Raw genomic sequence first — 25,682 nt, 5'->3', positions numbered from 1 at the left:
TGATAAGGTGTTCTGGAAAACATTTCCAAACAAAAGAACTGAACAAGATGAAGTATTTTCCAAAACTTGTTTCAGAAACCCGACTCTAATACCATTAGTTATCCGAATTCACTTATCATTTATACTGATTTTTTTTTTTTTTTTTTTTTTTTTAAAGCAGGAAATCATATGACGTAACCTTCTGATTCATTTTGTTGGGGAGGGTCTTGTTTACTGATAGAGTTTGAGTACTTTGCAAGATAATGTTTTGTAACTTTACTGTTTTTGTTTTTTTTCTACATAATCCTTAAGTGTCTGTAAAACCACAGCTTTTGTTTTGCCAAGGCAGAAGCTTAACCCAAACCCTGCTCACACTAAAGCATAATTCTGAAAAAAAAAAAAAGCTTATGATTTTATTCTCTGCTTAAAGGGGTGTACATCGACATCGGACATCAGAAGGGTTGAGAATGCCCAATCATTTTAATTTTGAAGAGGACAAAATTAATGTCCCATTACTTTTTCATTGATGAGGTCACAGTCCAGTGCCATTATTTGTTTGCTTTGACATCATGTGCGGCAAACATTGGTGACAAATTGATCCTCCCTAAATTGCCAGTTCAGTTGGAACAAGGACTGCATCATGGTTCATGCAACCTCAAGTGAATTTCAGCCAGTGTCTTAGCATTTGATTAACCAGGTCATATCTTCTGCGCATGTGATGGTCAGGAAAGCATCTGCTTCTTCTTTTCTTCCCAGCCGGATTTGGCCATGTGTTGAACTGAATCTCAGCCTTCCCAAAGAAAGCAAAAGGTTTCCAAGGATCAAAATCTTTCGCTAGATTTTCTGGAACAGTGACTAGATGATGTAATGCTGTGAACGTTCCAAGTCGAACAGTTTGGAGTAAGAACCACTTTGACAGCGACAGTGACAATGAATGTCAGTATTGGAAAACAGTTAATGAAGCCTTTCAGTTCATTGTCAGAAGTCTTTGAAAACAGTTTAGTTGTTGAAAGTCTTCAAACAGGAAAAGAATGCTTGTCAATGAAAATGATGGAAATAGAAAAAAAAAAAGAAAAAAAAAAGAATATTTAACAGTGAAAATGATGGAAATGAAAAAGAAACTGAAAATATCTGCATTTATCCAGATCAGTTTTTGAATGAATGGCCTGGAGTGAGAAAGAGAGAGACACACACACACAGAGGGGGAGAAAGAAAGAGAGGGAAAAAGAGAGAATATATATTCTTCATTTCAAGACTTCAATTTCATACTCATTTTCTAGACTTCATTTTCGTTCACATTCGGTGAAGTTTCTTCGAAGAAGATGAATCTTTTTTCCACTTCAACATAATTATTGATATTGAATGATAACACCTTGTTCATTTTTTATCATTGCTGATTGACAGCTTCGGACTTGACATGAAAAAATGGGTTGACCAACACAATTCATCTCAGATTGAAGAGGACAAATGTCTGATTATGTTTGGATGGGTCAGGACATTTTGTCCTTTTGATGTCCCTGTGGATGTACACCCCTGGCTTATACTTATTATCTTGTGTACGTTCCTCGTTTGCTGTGGCATCTTTGGTTGTGTGAACAGTGCATTGTTTAAAGGTGATCTTTACTTTGTGTTGTTTTTTTTTGTGTATGTAAAATTATTTGAATAGGTCATGCTAATCATGGAATATTGATTTACAGCTGTTTTATGTGAAAGAGATATTGCTGTCTGCTTCACACTGGAAGAATGATTGTGAATCTGTTGTGAGCACAGTCATGTGTAAAAAGGACACCCCATCTTGGTTTTTTGTCTCTTGTACAAGTTACCGTGTATTTAAAAAGATAAAAAAAGAAAAAGATAATAAAAAAAAATATATATATATATGTACATGCAAACATACTGGAGTCTTTCTCATTCAGTGTTTTCCACCATCCTTTTAAATTCAAATGAGTGCCTTTGAGTATCATGAAAAAAGATGCACTTGAATTCAGGCATAAAAAAAATATGTCAGCGGCAGAACAGTATTCTGAGAAGTATATAATGTGTGCTGGCAGATTTGGAACACATTAAGATTGACTTGCCATTTTGGAAGTTTTCCTGCAACGCGTCTTTGTTGTTTTTAAGTGTCAAGATAAATTCAGTCAAGTTATTTGTTTCATGACAAGAAAAAAAAAAAAAGATTTTGCCATGGCAATAGGTGTAGCACAGCATAAGGAATAACAATTATTGTTGGAGAAGCGGAGATGTATCGACATTGTATCAGTTTTCTTGTGACTCGTGTAAAGCTCCATGCTTTCACTTTCCATCTGATCCCTGTACTTGTGTAAATGTCTGCTCTTAGAAGCCTTTAGAGGCAAGGTCAGTTTTTGTTAGATTTCAACCTGTTTTCTTCCTCCTTGTTTTTGTATCTTAAAAAAAAAAGAAAAAAAAGTTCACTATGTAATCCAGGTGGGCAGTAGTCATTGCCACTAATGGGTGGGTGACACATGTTAGTTTTATAGGGAAGAACGAGATTATTTAAATGCATCACAACGGGTGTGGGATGACGCTAAGACAGAGTACTTGGGGCTTTTAATTAAAATTCAGAAATGAATGGTAATACAGCTGTGTGAATGCATATCACACACACACACACACACATGCACACGCACACACACACACACACACACAGAGAACCAGTACATCAGTATGAAAAAAGAATTCAAAGCACTTTGCAAAGAGAAACAGGAGCAAGAGAGAATAATCAGATACTAAGAGATCTTAATGATGTTTGTAATGACAAAAACTCTAAATCGTTCTGGCAAAAATTAAATCTCTCACGAGTGTAGCATCAAATCGTTCTTGCATGATCAGTGCTCGTTCATGGTATCATTACTTTTGTGATCTGTTAAATCCTGAAAATGAAAATGTTGATTCTGAATTTTGTCAGGGAATGGAAAATGTTGTAAAGAGCCACATTTCTAATAACTGAAAAATGTCAGACAGCGCAAGATGACCTTGACAAAGAAATTACTGAAGACGAAATTCTATAAAGGGTATGAAGAAAGGTAAAGCCTCTGGACCAGATGGTATACCACCTGATGTGTTTCATGTTGCTACTGATGTTTTAATCAAGTTTTTGCTGGTGTTATTCAACCAAGTTTTTGAAACTCGACAATACCCAGAGAGTTGGACAAAGGGACTGATTTTCCCATTGCACAAAAAGGGTGATCACAGAAAAACTGAAAACTACATTATAAGTAAACTACATAGCAGTGTTCTGAATAAAAGACTTAGTGCTTTTTGTGATGCGAACGGAAATATTCCAGAAGTTCAAGCAGGTTTTAGAAAGGGATATAGCACTACTGATAATATATTTTCACTGCAATCATTGATTCAGAAATACCTTACAAAAAAAGGAGGTCATTTTTATACACTTTTTTGTTGATTTCTCCAAGGCATTTGATAGTTTTGAAAGATCCAATTTACTCTATATTTTACTTCAGAAAGGAATTCATGGAAAGATGTTTCAAACACTTTCAAGCATGTACAAACAAGTGAAGGCAGCCGTTAGAGTTGGGAATAATGTCAATGAATATTTTGAGTGCATGTCAGGGGTTAGACAGGGTTGCATTCTCAGTCCTCTTCTGTTTTCTCTTTTTCTGTCTGAACTACAAAGTGCATAAATTAACAACACAAGGGGAATTGATGTTTTTTCAGATCAAAATTTATTGGGAATTTTTCTTTTCATGTATGCAGATGATATCGCACTGGTTTCTGACTCAGTGATTGATCTTCAGGAGAAAATTGAATGTCTTGAACAATATTGTTGTAGATGGGGCCTTAACCCTTTTGCTGCCAGGAAAATAAGATTTAAGTGAAATCTATTTGCCAGGGGTTTTTCACAAAAAGGGGTATAAATTTTCAAAAAATTCGGTGCTCTTTGTTATTGGAGAAAGACCCATAAAAGTATATATTTTCTGAAAGGGAAATGAATAAAGAATGCAGAATACATGATGTTTTCCCATTTTATATATTTTTAGTGACGTGCTGTTGTTTTGAACCGTGTTTTGTTTTTTGTCACATTTTCAACTTGTTCATTACAAACATTAGTCAGGTAATTTGCACTAAAATATCATATTTTCTGGACAAATGGATATCTGCACACACAAAATCATACTAGAACAACAACAATATAAAAAAACTGAAAAAGAAATAGATACATAATGCATTGACTTCTGCAAGTGATAATATGGATGTGAGGCCACATCCCCTCAGTCTCCACCCCCCTCCTCTTCACCCCTCTCACACGGTCACTTTATCCAGTTCTCATCAGACTGTGTTGACTGAGTGTCAAGAAAATAGCCCACACCATGGCCTGCTAAAAATTCGGTGACTTCTGTCGACTGCTAGAGCTGAACAGCCGGCATCACTTACTGATAGTCGTATCTTGGCCACTCTCTTGATTGCTCCCTTTATTTTGTATCAAATCGTCCTATAAATGTTCACCACTGTCTTCTCCTTCGAATTTATGCTTCAATATCTTTCTGAGCATCAGCTAAAGAAAGTAATCTTGGTTGATTTAGTTCGCCACAATCACATGTCTTGAGCACGGAGTCAGTCCAACATTTTGTTGAGCGAGCGAGGAGAGGAGCCAGGCAAAGACTGCGGCCAGTAACCCAACCAAAACGTTCAAATAAAGGACTGCCGTATGACGCAGATGGTGTTTCTAGCTATGAATAGAATCTAAAAAGATTCCCCAAGCTAAAGCTACCAGTATTTTTGTCAACGAACTGAATGCAAAGTAGGGAAAAGTCAGAATATTTCGATGACGAGTTATCTCGTCATTGTGGCAGCGAAGCGTACATGCTTTCCATGACAACTTATCTCGTCATATAGGCAGCCTAGGGGTTAAAGTGAATATAGATAAGACAAAGGTAGTTGTTTTCAAGAACGGTGATTTTCTTAGAGATTATGAAAAGTGGTTTTATGCTGGTAAAAGATCAAAGTTGAACCCAGTTACAATTACTTAGGAGAAATTTTTTCTGCCACATTAAACTGGACCAAATGTTTTGGAAAGGCACTCAGAGCCGTAGCAGGGATTAAAAGACTGTATTTCAAGTTACAATGTGTGCCAGTTCATACTATTTTCAAAATCTTTGATGTCAAAATCAAACTAATTTTGTTGTATGGCTCAGAGATAGGGGTTTCCAGCATTACGAAGCCATCAAAAAGGTACAAATAAAACTATGTAAAATGATTTTGGGCGTGGGTAAGGATGTTAAAAATAACATTGCCATTGGAGAGTGTGGTCAGTTTCCCATTTATGTTGATGCTTATGTACGGCATATCAAATATTGGTGTAGACTTATTAATTTATCCCAAGACCGATCCCCAAAACAATGCTATGATATGTTACTCATGCATGATTACAATGGAAGACACAACTGGGCAACTGAAGAATGGACTATATTGTGTAAATTTGGATTCGCATATGTATGGGCAATGCAAGATACGGGTAATATTGAGTATTTTCAAAGGATCTTCAAGGACAGACTAGAAGATGATTTTCGCCAAAGCTGGCATGAGCCTATTGTGAAAGAAGGTGATTACTGTTTATATCATCCAGAAACATACATTGGTGAGTTAGACAGTCATGAGCATTGTCACATTCTGTGTCTGATTAAGTCAAATCGTCTACCATTTGATGTGTTGGTAATCGTTTGTCAGATCCGATTTGTTAGTTTTGTAATTTGAATAGTATTGAAGATCTTGTACATTTTCTTTTTGTTTGCCCCAGATATGCAACACTTCATGAAAGATATATACCACTTTATTATCACCATTTTTCATTATCTTTTGAAGTTCAGTTCCTATGAAGAAACCTGAGTGGGAAGTTAGGCTTCAAGGTTGCTATGTACTTGTGTGGATCTTTGAAACTCAGATGCAACACTTAATGTTTGATGCCTGTATGCTCACCTTGTGCTGCTTATACCATGTGGAATTTCACGTCTCCTGCCCATATGGGCCAGATGGCATGAAAAGACTGCATTAGAATTATTGTTATTGTTGTTTCACACACACACACACACACACACACACACACACACACACACACCTTAACACCATAGGGGTGGAAAGATCTTATCATGCTGCATACACATATAAATTGCATATATTTACACCCACCCACATACATACCCACACCCGACGGGCGCAGTAGCCGAGTGGTTAAAGTGTTGGACTTTCAATTTGAGGGTCCTGGTTCGATTCTCGGCCACAGCACCTGGTGGGTGAAGGATGGAGATTTTTCCGATCTCCCAGGTCAACATATGTGCAGACCTGCTAGTGCCTGAACCCCCTTCATGTGTATACGCAAGCAGAATATCAAGTACGCATGTTAAAGATCCTGTAATCCTTGTCAGCATTCGGTGGGTTATGGAAACAAGAACATATCCAGCATGCACATCCCCCAAAAACGGAGTATGGCTGCCTACATGGCAGAGTAAAAACGGTCATGCACATAAAGCCCGCTCATGTACATATGAGTGAATGTGGGAGTTGCAGCTCATGAATGAAGAAGAATACCCACACCCACAGAGAGAGAGAAAACGCTGTTGGTAACTGATGATGTTCTTTGTTGTTATGATATAGTCTTGATATGGCATATATAAGTGATAAAGAATTGTTTAAAAATATTTAAATATTACAGTTGTGTACTAAGTTTTCATTTTGTTTTCTTTGCAGCGTGTGTTTTATTTATAATGGTAATACAAGGGTATTTCTTAACCGTTATAGAAATTGAATCATTGTCATGATTGAAAGTTGATCATCAGACTTATTTTTCCATATGTGCACAGTGAATTGCAAACATTTCTGTTTATTTAGTACATCATTTTGTAAATGTGTAAGTGGTGGTGTAAATTTCACTGTCAATGAATGCCTCAGTAGTTCCTCATTGTTTGACTTACATATCAGTTTTTTATAATTCTTATTTTTCTTTCTTGGTGCTGCCTTTTTTCTTCAGTAACTTGTGGCTGCACACACACACACACACACACACACACACACACACGTGTGCATGTGTGTGTGTGTGTGTGTGTTATTTCAGTGTGTGTATTTCAACAAAAGCTCAGTTAATTGCATTTTTGAAATATAGTTGAAAACTAATATAATGTTAGATGTTACTGGTTACAAATACTTGGCATTGTTGCTTTGAAATTTAAAAAATGGTCCTGTCAGAATGGTTCAGTGGTCTTATGGGATATGTGCTGCATTCAATTTGAACATTTTCATCTGTTATTGGAAGGGTTTAATCGAGTTTTCCTTTTGTAGTAAATAGACTTTGTGATATGTTATATAGTTCTGTGCTCTGTAAATCTAGATTGATATTATAATAATCTGGTTTAAAAGAAAAGTGTATTGATATATTAAATAGAACTGTTACTTATCAGAATCTGCTCATGAACGCATATTTGATTTCGATTGTTGATTAGACTATATTTTTCTATCATGTTTTTTTTTTCTTTTCTGATTGTTATTATTCGTTCTGATTTTTCATTCTTTTAAGGTTTCTTTCAGTTGCTTGCAACATATTAATTTTGTTGATTGATCTTGATTATATTGTCTGAAGGTTTCTTTCAGTTACTGTTCATATGTGCACCAGACTCGTCCTGTTAACATTTATCTTTGAAAAATGTCTGAAGCGCATTGTGTACAAAGTTCTGCTCTTATTCCAGATACTGCTTCTGAGGATCCCGTTTTGGAAATTTCCCTTTGTAAGTTATATTTGGTTGTGTATATATGTACTGCTCTGCATGAACTGAATGTTTCTTTTTTTTTTTTTTTTTCCTGGTTTGACCTTCCCTACCCCAACTTCGGTCCTATTTGATGACCGCCCTGCACCCCCCACCTTCTGTCTCCCCCATCCTCTTATGGTCCACTTTCTCCCACCCTCTGTCTCCCCCTTCCCCTTATGGTCCACTTTCTCTCACCCTCTGTCTCCCCCTTCCCCTTATGGTCCACTTTCTCTCACGCTCTGTCTCCCCCTTCCCCTTATGGACCACTTTCTCTCACCCTCTGTCTCCCTCCCCCTTCCCCTTATGGTCCACTTTTTCCCATGCTCTGTCTCCCTCCCCCTTCTCCTTATGGTCCACTTTCTCCCACCCTCTGTCTCCCCCTTTCCCTTATGGACCACTTTCTCTCACGCTCTGTCTCCCCCTTCCCCTTATGGTCCACTTTCTCTCACGCTCTGTCTCCCCCTTCCCCTTATGGTCCACTTTCTCCCACCCTCTGTCTCCCCCTTTCCCTTATGGACCACTTTCTCTCACGCTCTGTCTCCCCCTTCCCCTTATGGTCCACTTTTTCCCATGCTCTGTCTCCCTCCCCCTTCTCCTTATGGTCCACTTTCTCCCATGCTCTGCCTCCCCCTTCCCCTTATGGTCCACTTTCTCCCACGCTCTGTCTCCCCCTTCCCCTTATGGTCCACTTTCTCCCACCCTCTCCCTCCCCCTTCCCCTTATGGTCCACTTTCTCCCACCCTCTGTCTCCCCCTTCCCCTTATGGTCCACTTTCTCTCACGCTCTGTCTCCCCCTTCCCCTTATGGTCCCACTTTCTCAACCCTCTGTCTCCCCCTATCCCCTTATGGTCCACTTTCTCTCACCCTCTGTCTCCCTCCCCCTTCTCCATATGGTCCACTTTCTCCCACCTTCTGTCTCCATCTTCCCCTTATGGTCCACTTTCTCCCACCCTCTGTCTCCCTCCCTCTTCCCCTTATGGTCCACTTTCTCTCACCTTTTGTCTCCCTCTCCCTTCCCCTTATGTTCCACTTTCTCCCACCCTGTCTCCCTCTTCCCCTTATGGTCCACTTTCTCCCACCCTCCCCCTTCCCCTCCTACGGTCCATTTTTTCCCACCCTCTGTCTCCCCCCCCTTCCCCTTATGATTCCACTTTCTCCCACCCTCTCCTTCCCCTTTCCCTTATGGTCCACTTTCTCCCACCCTCTCCCTCCCCCTTCCCCTTATGGTCCACTTTCTCCCACCCTCTCCCTTCCCCTTCCCCTTACGGTCCACTTTTTCCCACCCTCTGTCTCCCCCCCCCCCCTTATGGTCCACTTCCTCCCACCATCTCCCTTCCCCTCCCCATTAGGTCATTTTCTGCCACCCTCTCCCTCCCCTTCCCCTTATGGTCCACTTTCTCCCACCCTCTCCCTCCCCCTCCCCTTACGGTCCACTTTCTCCCACCCTCTCCCTTCCCCTCCCCTTATGGTCCATTTTCTGCCACCCTCTTGTCTCCCAAGCTCATTCCTGCTCATTGTCCACTTTCTACCTGAAAGAAAAAAAAGAAAACAAACCTAAAACAACAGATGTATGGTGCAAGAGAAAGTGACAGTCATCTTTCTGAAGAGTAAAACTGGTCATTGTTGAGGCAGAACCATTTATTCTGATCCACATTTCTTGTAGATCACACCACAAGTGCAATTTGATTTTCACTTAGCTGAAAACACATGATTTGTTGATCGCCAGAAAAGCATTTATGCCAAAAAATTAATTGACAGTGCTCAGAGGAAGACTGTTTTTTGGCATAGCCCAGAGAAGCGCTTTGTGCGGAAACGTTTTTTCTCGCTCAGAAATCTGTATCCTTTCTTCACATCACTGCCTTGCGTGTGAAGAACACATGTGGAATAATGTGAAATAAATTCTGCTGATTCAACCAAAGAAGTGTGGTTTGCTTTATCATGAAAACTTCACTTTCTCTTTCACCTTGTTGATTGTGTATCACTATCAGTGTTGTTGTATGTTTGTAAAGGTAGGCTGGTTGATGCACACATGATAATGATGGTGATGATGAATGTTCATACATTATATGTGGGTGTTTTTAAGATAGAAGCACATCTTAGCTGATTTGGTACTGTCTTCCCAAGAAAATAAGAACACTTCCAAAGTGTGACCAGTCCAATTGTGATGATAGTAATAATGATGATGATGGTGATAGTAAGAGCGATAACAACAGTAATCATAACAATAATGATAATCATGAAAAAAGTGCTGAATTTCTAAATTGCACTCACTCCGCACAGATACCGCTAAAACAATAAAATATTGAGATGACGGGCAGCGAAAACATAACTCTTTATGTAGCTGGTGCTCCCAGATGATCACACTCTCTTCCATATATGTGCTCAATTCATTACGAATTATGCAGGATATCTGAACATACCACTGATGACTCAGACAGTCTTAGTCATAGTCAGTCTGTGAAGTATCCAGCCATCCATCATGTGAAGATAGATATCCTTTCTTTCTAAAATCTATCTGCCTTTTTCAGTTTCAGACCGGACAGTTTCTCAGGTCTAAGCAGTGTTTAGATAACTGCTGCTTTATAATAGGGGGAATGCTTACACTCACCATATAGGCACAAATGTCCACATAAACACACACACACACACACACACACAGCAGTAAAGTACTTCAGATTTGTTTAACAACCTACTTTTTCTTTCCTTTTTTTTTGTTGTTGTTGTTGACAGCCTCATGTTCTGTTACTTTTTAGCGGTGATATTTCCACACTAGCCATCCTTGCTCCCACAGGCACTGGTCTGGTTACTTTAGTGCCAGCAGCGCAAAGACGGGGAATTTTGTTTGATTATTTTGCACAAACTGTCCCATCTTCTGCACTGTTTCAGTGGCATTACCCAATGCTACCCCCATACACAGCCACACCCAGCCTCTTTATCAGCCTCAGCCCTGGCAGTCTAGCTGGGGACTGTCAGTTGAAGGCCACCTTGAGGCCACACACCAGAGGAAACCCTGCACTACTGCTGAGTCATTTCAGTGATGTTCGGTATTGTCTTTATTGACTGAACACATGCAGGACACCTCATTAAACGGAGCTCCCTGCTAAAAACAAAAAAAAATCTTGGGAGCCAGGCTGAGTGAACACCCTGTCTTGATTGGAGACTGCCGCCACACAGAGAGATCATGATTGAGAAGTGGGCGTGAGATTACCATCAGGGCAGATGGCACACTGCCGCTTAGCATGCTGGTGTGCCCAGGAGTGCCAGTTCTTATTTTATTAAGAGTATGGCTGTAAATATTTATGCAAGAGTCAGAATGTCATACACAGTGGGGGTCTAAAAGGTGGGGCAGCTAAAACAAAATGTCAGTTGTATATATCTGTATACACAATAAAGAAAAACAAAATTCCACATATGTGCTTTTGTCTGCAGCTCTCCTGCTCCTCACACACACACACACACACACACACACACACACACACTGGAAAGAAAAGAAAAAAATCCAAATTTCAAGAGTTTCAGTTACATTTTGTGAACATTATCCGTTGATAACAGATATGTGCTTCAAAAACAAGCAGATGTTAATTTTGCGTTCAGCCCATTACAGTTCACAGTTGTGTCCAAACTGTCACTAGGGGAAAGGTTTCCTTCAGTTGCAGTCACCAAAGACAGTGGCTGACATGTTGTGGATGACATGTGTGACAACTTGGATATTATAAACATACTGTGTTCCTGGAACTGGGGAGAGAGTGACTTCCAAGTCTAGCTGGGCTTTTCAAGTTAGCTCCTGATCTGTCAAATTGAAGGAGAGTTAACTGTGTTGGAGTTTTAAGTCAGTTATTATTTAACACTGCAGGAAAGGGCACAAGAAGTCCTTCCTTTTGAACATCACACTTAAACATGAAAATGACAAGGTTGAGTGAGCTTAAACATAATTGAGGAATCTGTCAATTTAAGTTATGATATATGTAAAATAGCTTCATCACTCCAGTATTTTCTGGAAATTTTCTATATTTATTATGAAAATATGAATAGATTCTGTAAAAATCTGTTGCTTTCTGTGATGCATTGATGCATGTGTGGACATACATATGCACATGCATTCACAGAGATGCAAATAAAATGCTTGTGATATATTTTGTTTCCGTTCTTAGGCCTCTGTGTGTGTGTGTGTGGTGTGTGTGTGTGTGTGTTCTGTCTCTTTCATCTCTGCAATGCATGCTGTATTGCCAGTGACTTCATTTTAGAGCAGATTGCAAACTGGGTCCTTTGGTATGTGTGCCTCAAATTCAGGGCATTAAATGTGCTGACACACTGACACCAATCCCCTCAGCTCAGGAAAGGGGTCACGACTTCTTTCATAAACCTCCTGTCATCTGATCCGCCCCTCCCTTATATTGTATATTAATCGTCATTATTAAAAAAAAAAAATTAAAAAAAAAAATTTCAGAAGGTTGGTCAGCTATTATCAGTCAGAAAATGTAGCTGAAGTTTTTATATGCAGTTTATTTTAATTTGCCAGAACTGAAAAAGATGTTAGGTGTTTCTGTTAGGAACGCAGTGAAGGATGCCCATCTTGTAACAGAGACACAGGCAGTGACACAGGGCCAGTCCTCTGTGTCTGGCCCTCTGATTTTATCGTTATTTATGTTTCCTTTTTCTCACTGTTATTTCATGTGGAACATATTTGTGGCCAGTAATCTTTGTATATAATTGTCATTAGTCCATGACTGAATTCTTAAGTTTTATGAAGACGTGCTAAAAAGGCCTAACTTTTATTTACATAAAGGAACTGTCTGCAAGGAAATCCTTGGTGAAAAAAAAAAGAAGTTACTGTGACAGTTATTTACAATTGATGACTTTCATTTTTTCTCCAATTTTTAAACAAATTTATAATGGAAAGGATCATCCATGAATGTTAGACACCATGTATGCACCTTTCCTCATGTTAAGTGTTCTGAATTAATTTTAAGATCCCTCCAAAACTATCAATCCCCATTCTAACATTCACTTTTTATACATAGTGCTTTTTAAGCATCTTTGTGTGCATTACAGTAACACGTTAGTAAGACACAAACACACGAGAACCCTCCCTACACCACCCACTCCAACAAACACACACACAATGTATGCATGCACACACACACACACACACACACACACACACACACACACACATATGCACACACACACACACACACACACACACACACACATACATGCACACACACACATGCACACACACACACACATGCATGGAAGAATAGATTGATAGATGCAAATTCATAGATATGGAATTTAGTGCCTCAGTTATGTAAGAGACTGCTTGAAAAGAAATATTTTTAGATTTTATTTTAAAGGACGTGAGTAACAGACTGTAATGAACTGAAAAGGCATTCTTCCTGTTTATGTTTTTGTTTCCGTAACAGAGTTGGGATAGAACATGGCCCTAAGGATGTTGTGTTGGTGTGCAGTCTGCAATAGAGTTGGGATAGAACATGGCCCTAAGGTTGTTGTGGTGGTGTGCAGCCTGCAATAGATTTGGGATAGAACATGGCCCTAAGGTTGTTGTGGCGGTGTGCAGCCTGAATAGAGTTGGGATAGAACAGAGTTGGGATAGAACATGGCCCTGAGAATGTTACGTTGGTGTATATACAGCCTGCTGTAGAGTTGCGATAGAACATGGCCCTAGAACATGTTGTATTGGTATGTGCAGCCTGCAACAGAGTTGGGATAGAACATGGCCCTAAGGTTGTTGTGTTGGTGTGTGCAGCCTGCAATAGAGTTGGGATAGAACAGAGTTGGGATAGAACATGGCCATAAGGATGTTGTGTTGGTGTGTGCAGTCTGCAATAGAGTTGGGATAGAACATTGCCCTAAGGATATTGCTCTGGCGTGTGCAGTCTGCAATGCAATAGAGTTGGGATAAAACAATGCCCTAAGGATGTTGTGTTGGTGTGTGTAGTCTGCAATAGAGGTGGGATAGAACATTGCCCTAAGGATATTGTACTGGTGTGTGCAGTCTGCAATAGAGTTGGGATAGAACAGAGTTGGGATAGAATCGAGTTGGGACAGAGCATGGTCCTAAGGATGTTGTGTTGGTGTGTGCAGCCTGCAAAGACTTGCCGTGTGACAGCCAGGGGAGTGCCCCTAACTCCCTGGTCCTGGTTCACATCATCGTACCACAGCAACAACAGCTGTGGGTGCATCACAACCACACAGAGATCTCTGACGTAAGTATCGTGTGTGTTTTTTGTGCCATATATCATTCACTGGAAAAAGGTGTAGACACAGTTTCTAAATTCTTTTAGCTGCATTCTCTAATTTCTGGAATTGAGATGAGAATACTTTTGGAGGAAGGAAGCTATCTGTCATGGAATGTGGGAGAGGTGTTGCCAGCATGAAAAGGTTTCCTAAATTGCCTTATGGCAGGAAAACTGACTAATTAAAGAAGGGTTTTTGCCCTTCAAGTGTCAGAATACATCCAGTGTCTTGGCAGGCAGTTAGATCTGGAACTACATAGGCACATGAGAAGATTACAATTTTTAAACTGGCATGATTCCTACATAATTACCTGGTCATTACAGTAAATATGAAACAAGCTCCATCATCATGTGGTCAGGTGTTTTAACCCCTTGACTTTTGAGATCAGTGTGGCATTAGTTTTTAAGTGCGGTTACTGCTTTATATGTACTTAGCAATGGTGTAGTGGATTTTACTGACCAAAAGTGATACGGTCCCAAGTGGAGTAAGTGCAGATGGAGAAAGGTAACTGTCATCCTGACCTGTAAGGCCTGTCTTTTGTCAATAAGGTGATGGCCCTTCACTGACCTGCATACCTGTCAGCAGCAGTTAAAGGGTTAATTTTACCTACAATGAGACTGTGAAGAGGAACGTATTCCACAGTGTAGTTGAGGAGGATGATCAGCAGAAATTCTCCCCCCCCCCCCCCCCCGTTCTTTCTTTGCCAGTTGTGAACGTCATTTGGTTCATAGGGACAACACACGATTCATTTCCTTTACTTCATTTCGTGTCATTTGATATTGGGTAGTACTGAATTGTTAATAAATCTGCAAATACACAAAATGAATACTGTCTCACTTAGTCATTTAATCCACCTTTGTACCTTTTTCCATTCATTTGTATGCATTTTCACACCAAGGAGTGTGTGGAGTTACAGCTAGTTCTGTTCTGTATGCATGTTTTAACAATCAATACTTGCAAGAAAAGGTAAAAACAGCATATTCATTATAAGTCATTAATACATGAACAATAAACTGATGTTTATTGAACACTGACAACCTAAAGTAGAGGGGAGATAAAGAGAGGTAAACTTTTACCTCCAAGAACGGCTGAGCAGTGCGAGATGTGCTGTGTTTTTGCAGAAGAACTGCAACCCAATGTTTCTGAAGACCATAGGGTTTGGAGACATGAACGGGGTGGACACCAGCACCAGAGTACGCCTCACTGTCTACAACGTCAAGGAACGCATGACAGGCACTGTCAGTACTCACAGATAGATTGCACTTTGTTTAACTTTCTTTGATAATCTTTTACATAAATGTGTGTGACAGTGTGCGGGATGAATGTGCAATAGAAACTGTGCAATGTTCGTGTCTTTCGATGTACTTATACTGATAATTACTATGTAATGATAAAGTTATTCTTATGTTATCTTGATTAATGTGCAATATATATGATACATGCGAATGTTAGCCTTGGTGTATTTCATTGTATTTATAATAATGACTAATTACAACATTTCAGTTAAGAGAATATATGCAATAGTTTTTATATTAATGTCTTATATGGTACTGATTCTTTTTAAATAAGTCATGTTTAATGTTTTGTGTTGAGTAATTGTCTACTTTTGTTTTGCCGCACCTGATGTAATTTCTCTTAATGAGATGATGAAGTTATTCTTTTCTTATCTTCTTATTCTTATTTTATTTATCTTCTGTCTCCTCCACACCAGATAATGATGGTGAGGATGATAATGATGACGGTGAGGATGACAATGATGATGAGGATGACAGTGATGGTGAGGATGAGGATGACAGTGATGGTGATGATGATGATGACAGTGATGATGAGGAAGAGGAGGATGACACTGATGATGGTGAGGAGGAGAAGGATGACAATGATGATGAGGATGATGATGATGACAATGATGATGAGGAAGAGGAGGATGACAATGATGATGAGGATGAGGATGATGACAATGATGATGAGGATGGCGGTGATGATGAGGAGGAGGAGGACAGTGATGATGATGAGGAGGATGACAGTGATGATGATGATTTTTTTCTTAGTTTCCTTTAATTTTATTGGAAATTTTATTTCAATTTGAGCGTCAGTTTTTGGAAATTATTGTTTGCTCATAATGATGATGATAATTATGATGATTATAATACTGTTGTGGTTGTGTTTTTTCCTGTCAGCGTTATTTTTTAACAACTATATCTCATGTGCTCTCCCGTGTTTGATGAAAAAAAACGAACAAACTTGCTTATTGCTCTGACTTTCTTTATATATATATATATATATATATATATATATATATATATATATTCCCCTTCACTGCAGCGATATTCTCACACATCTTCAGATTGAGAAAACTGATTTAGTTTGATATCCTTATCACTAGGTTCTATCTTTAAGTATTATATTCATTGGTAAATTCATCTGTTTGTTGCTTTTCCTTGAAGTACACTTTTTCTCAGAATGAGATGTTTTGAAGTGGTAAAAACTGATTGATGAAATGCTTACAATTGTTTGTTCAGTACATGAAGTTTTCAATGTGATGGAAAGATAGTTTACTGTTTGCATGCTTTATGTGTTTCTTGTTGTCAGTGGAGAAGCTTCTTATTTTATTGAAGTATATTGTGTGTGTGTGTGTGTGTGTGTGTGTGTGTGAGCATGCATGTGTGTGTGTGCGTGCGTGCGTGCGTGCGTGTGTGTGTGTGTGTGTGTGTGTGTGTGTGCGTGTGTGTGTGTGTGTGTGTGTGTGTGTGTGTGTGTGTGTGTTTCCCAGATGGCTCAGTTAGGACAAGCAATCTTCACCCTTCAGGATGTTTTGATGGCGCCGGATATGTCCCTCACTCTGAACCTGCAGTAAGTGGTTTAATATAATGTGCAGTGATGAAGTCAATAGACAAAAGAAATTTGCAGTGATGAAGTCAATAGACAAAAGAAGTTTGCAGTGATGAAGTCAATAGACAAAAGAAATTTGCAGTGATGTAGACACAGAAAATTTGCAGTAATATAGTCAGAGGAAATTTGCAGTGATGTAGACAAAAGAAATTTGCAGTGATTTAAATTTGCAGTAACATAGTCAAAGGAAATTTGCAGTGAAGTAGACAAAAGAAATTTGCAGTGATGTTGTCAAAGGATATTTGCAATGATGTAGTCAATAGACAACAGAAGTTTGCAGTAATGTAGTCAAAGAACATTTGCAGTGATGTAGACAAAGGAAATTTGTAGTGATCTTGTCAAAGGATATTTGCATTGATGTAGTCAATAGACAAAAGAAATTTGCCGAGATGTAGTCAAAGAACATTTGCAGTGATATAGCCAAAAGAAGTTTGCAGTGATGTAGTCAAAAGAAGTTTGCAGTGATGTAGCGAACAGAAATTTGCAGTGATATAGCCAAAAGAAATTTGGAGTGATGTCATCAAAGGAAATTTTGAGTGAATCATCAGTTGAAATTTGCTGTGAGCAGTGCTTGTTTTTGTCATGGAACACAGAAATGGCATAAGTTGCCTCAGCATTGTCAGCAGCAGAAAGTACTCCAACAGTGAAGGGGTTAAGACAGCAGTGCTGTCTGCATTTACAACAGCCATCTACTTGTGTGCCCAAATGTTTACATCACTCCGCCATCCCTTCTTGGATCGCAGCTGGTGAAGTGATATTCTTCAGTAACAGCGCTGTGTATTGCATTCTTCAACAGCACAAATCTGTGCTGTGTCCACACAAGGCCTGTCATGCCAACGCTCAGTCTATATCACAGATTGACATAAGCTTACAGTTGGCCCAACAGCAAAGTGAGAGCTGTATGATCAATGGTTTCTCCAATGCAATGGGAAGTCATTTGTAGCTTTGTCTTTTGTGAAGGACTATGTCAGTGGTTTCTTGGCCAAGAGAGTGGGGGTGTAACTTGGGCAAGACACTCTCCACTATAACCAAATTCTAGCCCAGATAGTCGGAACAGCAGTTGCCTCCTCTGCTGCTCTGATGGTCATAGTAGGACACGACTGACAATCATACACATATCATACATACAGCAGGAAGCTTGCTGGACTTTTGCAGACATGTGTGTTTCATTGAAGGTTGTTTACTGTAGCTTCATTATCACTTGTGCCATGGATGATTTGATAAAGTGTTCTCTTCATATTTGATTTGTAGGAAAAAAGGTGTATATCTTTTTGTTAAAAAAAGTTATGCTGTATCTTTTTGTTTGCCCCCTTTTTTTTCCTTCTTTTTTTAACATCAAAGTCATCAGGTTTATTTTCATAAGAACATATGACCAAAAAGCATGTTGGTTTTTTTTGTGGTCACAACACATAAGTCATGATGGAGCTGATAAGCTTATTACAGTCATCCTATCATTGTGAATGTTGAAGATGTGTAGAGTTCTGTACATGCTGACCATGTTGAGATAACTTTGTGCTGGTTGCAGGAGCCATGATATCAAGAGCAAGGGGAAGATAACCATGATGGCATGGATCAACGATAACAAAGTATCGATCGCAGACCTAAAACAGGCGTCTTCACCAACAGTAATCTGCAGTTTTTTGTTCACATATTTTGTCAGTAATACTGGGACTGTTTTATGGAAAGCAGAAAGAAAACGTAAATAACGAAAAAAAGGAGAGAGGAAAAAAAGGTGGTATTGGGAGAGACATTATCATTCCAAACATGTTCATTGTCAGCAGTGGCATGATTTTGATAGAAAAAACTCTGGAGTCACACAATGTGGTTTTGTCTGAGTGAAAGTTGCAAAGCGACAGTTTGTGCAACAGTTTCTTTTTTTATTTGTTTGTTTGTTTGTTTGTGCTGTATCGTTTGTTCTTCGTCCTCTCCTACCCCCAGCATCGTTATTTCCACACCTGGTATGCCAGCGTCCTGACCAGTGTTGTTTCCCGAATGTTCTGGTTGCCAGCAGTTCGAGCAGTTTGCAGGAAGCTATCCTGTTTGGGTGCCTTGAGCCCACGCCACTGAACAGGCCCAGCACTATGGGTCAAGCCTTACCCATGCTGAGTCAGCACATATGATTATGTAATCTGTTATTTGCCTTTTTTTTTGAGTCAGATTAAGTGAACATTTTCCTTTCATTGGAGACTGCCGTATGTTTTTAATGATTCTCCTCTACACCCCCATTTCTCTTCAAAATCGTCTTGTTCTGAATGCATTAAGACTGAGGCCACCAAGGTAAAGGGGCATGAAAGGCCTCAGAATTTGGCACTTTTTTTTTTTTTTTCTTAATATGAGATCAGTTTATGTAAGTTTGAGGTTCTTAGGCTAGATTATTACTTGTTCTCCATACATACTGTGCAACACACACACACACACACACACACACACACACACACACACACACACACACACAACCACAACACAACACAACACAGCACAGCACAACACCATGCCATGCCACACCACACCACACCACACCACACACACATACACACACACACAGACACAACACCACACCACACTACAACACACACACACGCATACACACACACAGAGACAAACACACACACACACACACACATGCACTGTTCCGTACGACAACATGTGACACGTTTTCCTTCTCTTTCACCACACACAGCAGCCAGGTTCGCAGCCCATGGATAAACCAACACACACCAGAACAATGTCCACAGTGTATGTGCGAGACTCGCTCCGGAGCCACTTCGACAAGGTCATCAAACGGTCCTTCCGTTTCTCCACCAACATGGAGTCCGTCAGCCTTCAGGTCCATGAATACATGGCGGAGTTCCAGCATTCCTTTGACATTCCCGTACAGCTTCTGTGAGTTCTCCATGTGCCGCTAAGAGTGGGATGATGGTGGTGGTGATGATGTGGGTGGGAGAGGAAAACAATGCAGAGTCAGATATCTTTTTTTTTTTTTTTTATCCTCGTGAAAAAAGGGAATTGGTTAATGAAAAAATCAGGTTTGTTTAACGCCTTTTAACAATAACAATAATGATGATAATTATGATAATGATAATAATAGTAGTGATAATAATAACAATAATGATAATAGTGATAGTAATAATAATAATGATAATAATTCAAATTACTATTATCATTCTTACTATTATTATAATAATAATAAAAAAAATTATGACATGATGATGATGATGATGATGATTATCATTTTCATGGATGCCTCTATCCATCCACTCTATCCAGAAAACTGTTCAAGGTGCTTTACGAATCACTTACATAACACATCACTCTTACTTAAACACACCACCAGAATGTATCACAACGTACCCCATGACCCTTGACTGCTGAACTTAACGAAATGAAATTATGGCATGAACTTTCTCCTTGTTTTCTTAGCAGTGGATGATTTTTTTTTTTTTTTTTTTTTTTTTTGCTGAACAAAAAATAATGCAATCCCAAAGAGAAAGGAGCCAAAAGAACGGACATTTAATCTCTATCTCACCTCAGTTTCGAAAACTTCAACTGATGACCTAGCTCACTTGTCAGCTGCATTCAAGGGGAATAGATGGCGCACACAGTTTCCTGATGTGCAGTTAGGGAGGGTTTGCAGACCCACTTTGATCTGAGTTCCATGGAGGTTCCCTGGTTATTTTTAGCGAGAACCGCGTGTGCATGCGTGTCTCTATTTCCTTTTTTTTTTTTTTCAGGTCTCCAAAAGACTAAAATTTTGTCGTGGAAATCGCTGTTTTGATGAAAGGATTTTGAACATTTTCAGTGACTATTTTTGCAAGTTTACCAGATATATTTGGTTTTACAATTATACCCATTATTTGCTTTAGTCTTCAATGTTTACTTTGAGCGTGTTTCTTGTCACATTTCTGCCATTACATATTCAAACTGATCCATTTATAAACTCTGCTGAAAAGTTGTCCAAACACAGGCAGTGCAAACTCAGAAAAGCTAGTTACAGTGATTGGGCTGCATATGACATTATATGACCTACTCTTCGGTCTGCAAGCGACAAAAGGCCACCACAAAAGCGGCCCCCCACCCGTATTGTCATCAGGAGAGACAGTGCGGGTATGGGTGTTTTTCTTGCTTAAGGACATAAGGACAGCTTTTGGTGTGATTTTGACTTGCCATGAATGTCACAATCTTCAGGGGGGGGGGGGGGGGGGGGGGGTGGGGGGGGGGGGGGGAAGAAGAAAAACAACCACCAACCACCCCACTTTCTTGTGTTCCAGGCGTATTTGGATTGATGAAGAAAAGCAGAAGAATTCTCTGCTGCAGGACCTTGGAGAGGTAAGAGTTAACTTGACTTCCATGAGCAGCATGTTAGCTGTTTGTCAGTGACAGCAACAGCAAATTTGGACATGCTTAAAAGAAAAACAAAAGATGTATTTCCTTATCTTTAGAGATGCGTTTCTATTTTTTGTAATTCAAGAGCTTAATTTTCTTTTGTTTTGTGAAAGGAATTTTACTCTTCTCTGTCTTGTTCCATACATGCATTGTTTGGTGCTGCTTTAATGTTTTTTGTCTGTCTGTCTGTGGACGAGACTGAACTTTTAGAATGAGATGTCTTGCGTTAGTTCTGTCCCAGTATCATTTTCTTTCTGTTTCTGCTTGTTGTATTTCTTTCTGTCTGTTTTATGTAAGTTTCCAAGATTTGTGCATGCACTGTTATATGGGCTGATGTAGGCTTGCACCACACTCTGTGTATATGTCCATGTGGCCTGATGCACACACCCATACAGACACACAGTCGTATACAGACAGACTGCATTGAGACTCACACACACACACACACACACACACACACACACACACACACACAAAATATATGCACACAAATATGCACACATATGTACACACACACACACACACACACACACACACACACACACACACACAAACACACATGACCTGCTTAGGCATACATACTTGATTGTATTGTAGCATCCATAATACATTTTGGGTTATGTTGTGGACTTGTTAATGTAATTCGTTTTCAGTGCATTTTTCTTATTGTTTTTTTCTTTCCTACAGAGTTTTATTGTGCTGTTTAGATTTTTTTAAATATGAAAATGTATTAAAGAAAGAAGAAGAAAAAAAAGATTGCTTATATATAAGACAAGGTTATATTTGTATATTTTGATTATGTCATTTGTTGAAGGATGTACGTGGGAAAGAGAAATGGGGATATAACAGGCATTTGACGTATCAGCAGAAAGGACTACCTCTTTTTGCATCCTTTTAATTGATGTTGGTGATCAGGACACTTTATACATCTGTTTCAGTAATTGTAATCTTGTCCGGTGTAGGACAAATCTTTTGACAGTAATGTACAGCGATTAAAGAGTCACAGATTTTGGAACCAAGTTTGTTACCGCAAAAAAAAAAACAAAAAACAACAACAAAAAACAGGGGGGGGGGGGGGGGGGGGGATGGAAATTTTTGTCTAGACCCTGCTAGTTACACAACAAAACAAATGTGAAAAAAATGTTGTAGAATTATCCACATCTAAGCTGATGACGTTTTGCTGCTAAGTATTGATTTGTTTTTTCTCCTTTGTTGATTAGATAAGATATATGATTATTTCCCCAATGCATATTTGTACTTCAGTTATTTTTACTGAGTAAACTTTTTCCCGGCTTTTATCTGTCATGTTGATCATTTTCCGATAACTGCTGATATTTGCTCTTGAAAGAAACCTAAGCGCAGCAAGCATTCAAAACTTGTATGGAGAGTTACGATGAAATGTTGAGTGAGACTGTGTGTGGTTGCCTCTTTTATTTGAAATAATAGAAAGAGAGTGGTAACTTATATCAAGTACTTCATGTCCACAACTGAGTGATGATGTGAATGTTAAAGTGCAGCATTACAGGGAAGAAATGGATTTTTGAATCCTGTGTGTAAACTGGTGCAAGTCTGTGTAATCACCCTGTGTCAGTAACCTATGTGTTGATCTCTGTGTGTGTGTGTGTGTGTGTGTGTGTGGTGATATGACCACGATATGGCCCAAACCCTAAGTGAAAGTCAAGGTCAGCAGGTCAAACTTCATGGTCATAACATAATGATATAATGATATAATGCTACAACAGAAAGAAGCTTGGATGTAGCAACTCCGTTATCAGTCATGGTACACTGAATGGCCACGGGTAAAACTACACTGAAATTCAAGGTCAAAGATCAAGATCGTAAAAGAAGCTTGGCACAACAGCACTCAGCTCTAGCATGTGAGTTTCAGTTTCAGTTTCAGTAGCTCAAGGAGGCGTCACTGCGTTCGGACAAATCCATATACGCTACACCACATCTGCCAAGCAGATGCCTGACCAGCAGCGTAACCCAACGCGCTTAGTCAGGCCTTGAGAAAAAAAAAAAAAAAAAAAAAAAAAATATATAGATAGATAGATAAGCGTACATACATAAATAAATAAATAATAATTATGATATAAAAAAAGATAGTAGTAATGAAAATAATGATAAAATAATAATAATAATAAATAAATAATTAAATAAATAAGACAACAATGATGATAAATAAGCAAATAAATATAAAACATGAAGACACACATTCACACATACACCCACACATGCATAACAGATATGCCTGCATATGATCTTCATGAGACCTGGTGGGAAAAATTGGTTGTGGCCAGGGCACTGAGTCTTTGGAATGTTAGGGTCAGAAGTGAAAGGATAAGGTCACAAGATGATGCCATTCCAGACTTGACCTGCCATGAGATGACGCCTTGCTCTGTGGTTCCTTGTCTTTTCTGAAATTTGGATGAGACGATAAAGTGAGGTGCCGTGTGAAACGTGCACTTAGTGTTCATAAATGAATCCATGGCAAGAGGAGAGTTGTCCCTGACAATATTTTATAGAAAACAAATACACCTGCAGGCAGAACAAAGGAAAAAAAGAAATGAGTTTTGACATGCTTTCCCTGGGGAGAGCGACCCGAATTTCACACAGAGAAATCTGTTGTGACGGTGGGTGATGCAAAATAATACTCTAGCACTGGATTAAGGAGAAGTCACTTGACTTTTGAAGATTTTGCCTCTTTTTGATAACCATCATACATTTTTTCCTCTAATTTTTTTTTACACACGCAAACATTATTAACTACAGTAGATCTGTGTTCTTTGTGAGAAAGTTTGTGAAAACATAGGTGCGCTGATTGAAATTTTGCTTTCACGTTTGTTTGCTTTTTATTGTTCTTTTATTACTATAAGTGCCGTAGAGTTGTTTTTATGTAGTTTTGTTAGCTGTGCAGCAGTGTGGATTATAACAGTGTAGCTTTGGTGCAGGTACATTTCGCAGAGAATTTAGCATGATAATGTTCAGCAGAATAACATGGGGTCCAGCAATAGCAAAAAAAAAGTAGGACTTTTTTTTCTTCCCCTTAACAGTTCAGGATCCTGTTTTAGCAGGGGAGCGGCTGAGACTAACAGTGCGTGTGGCGTCAAACTGTGCCTCAATTTCAGCTGTGGCCAGAGTGGGAGGCTCCGCAGATTGCGTGGATCACTTTAGCGGCTCGTACAGCTGAGCATTACACAAACTGCCTGGACACACTGATAGAGTACAAAGGTTTACTTCTTTCGCTACCTCTCTTCATCGTTTTTGCCTGCGCCTTGCTTCTGCTTTTTTGTTGGTTCTTGCCGTTTTGCTGTCTTGTCTGTTTTTGTCTTTTTTTTTTCCCTCCTGGTCTTGCCTTGTTTGTTCTGTTAACACTTCACTACCACAAGTGTAGCTTCCCTTCTCCGGAATGAGTTAACACTTCTTGGCTTGTGTCTTGATTCCATCCCTGAAATTGTATTGAAATGTTTTACTGGCTTACTGGCCAGGATCTGTACATGGTTAACACCTGATATGTCCTGTCTCTCTCTCTCTGGTTAACACCTGATATGTCCTCTCTCTCTCTATGTCTGTCTGTCTGTCTGTCTGTCTCTTTCTCGGCCTGACCTGACCTGACCACAGTGAGTTTAGAGTGATTGCTGATGTACAGCGTTATACCATCACTATGGCTTGACTGTGATGTCTTATAGAGCTGATGCAGTTTTCTCTCTGATGTCATGCTTTATAAACTGACAGTCTTACCTCAGTCAGTGTAGTTTCATTTCCTTTAAGAAAAAAACAAGAAGAAGAAAATTAACTTTTATTTTTGCAGATTTATTATGGGTGCATCTGTCATGGATGTGTACACACACACACACACACACACACACACACACACACACACACACACTTTGTTCAGCTTTTAATGCCCTGATGATATAATTATGCTTAACACAACAAAAACAAAAAAATGCTGATGAAGATTTATCTGATATTAGTTTTGAAATAATTATTTCTGGGGTTTTATTGGTTCATTTGCGTCTTTTTCACTTTAAATCTGTTTGTTGGTTTGGTTGTTATTGTTGCTTTGTTGGTGTGTGAATGTGTGTGTGTGTGTGTGTGTGTGTGTGTGTGTGTGTGCATGTGTGTGCATACATGCATTTGGTTTTCATACATACTGTCTTTTTCTCTCTTTCATTTAATTTGCTTTTAGAAGAAAGCATAATATATCTTTATGAACCTAAATAATCTCGGGCAAAGTGGATGGATGCAGTATTCCTGGAAAATATTTTGTTCAACAATAACAAAAGAAATGTTTTGAAAGCTAAAAGACAGGTTCGCATCTTGAGCAAATTTCCCATTTCAAGCAAGCAGACTGCACTGGAGTGAATTATACTCTGTGCACAATACATCTCT

The 25,682-nt window shown here is 39.1% G+C and overlaps 1 protein-coding gene across 4 annotated transcripts in view; it reads left to right on the top strand.

Annotated features, from left to right (window-relative positions):
- The window catches only part of LOC143299000 (inositol polyphosphate-4-phosphatase type I A-like), a 64,998-nt gene that overhangs the window by 11,537 nt on the left and 27,779 nt on the right, over positions 1-25,682 (top strand). For 2 of the 4 annotated variants that reach the window (XM_076612065.1, XM_076612069.1), the window contains 8 exons: positions 7,695-7,733; positions 13,863-13,984; positions 15,137-15,253; positions 16,786-16,865; positions 18,430-18,529; positions 19,585-19,787; positions 21,173-21,230; positions 24,416-24,518. In XM_076612065.1, coding sequence (XP_076468180.1) covers positions 7,695-7,733; positions 13,863-13,984; positions 15,137-15,253; positions 16,786-16,865; positions 18,430-18,529; positions 19,585-19,787; positions 21,173-21,230; positions 24,416-24,518 — 822 coding nt within the window. The remainder of the gene's footprint in view (positions 1-7,694; positions 7,734-13,862; positions 13,985-15,136; positions 15,254-16,785; positions 16,866-18,429; positions 18,530-19,584; positions 19,788-21,172; positions 21,231-24,415; positions 24,519-25,682) is intronic. The other 2 variants (XM_076612067.1, XM_076612066.1) reach the window with 2 other exon arrangements.

The sequence above is a fragment of the Babylonia areolata genome, chromosome 24 (genome assembly GCF_041734735.1).
Source record: "Babylonia areolata isolate BAREFJ2019XMU chromosome 24, ASM4173473v1, whole genome shotgun sequence".
NCBI lineage: Eukaryota > Metazoa > Mollusca > Gastropoda > Neogastropoda > Buccinidae > Babylonia > Babylonia areolata.
This window is presented reverse-complemented; position numbering and strand designations above follow the sequence as displayed.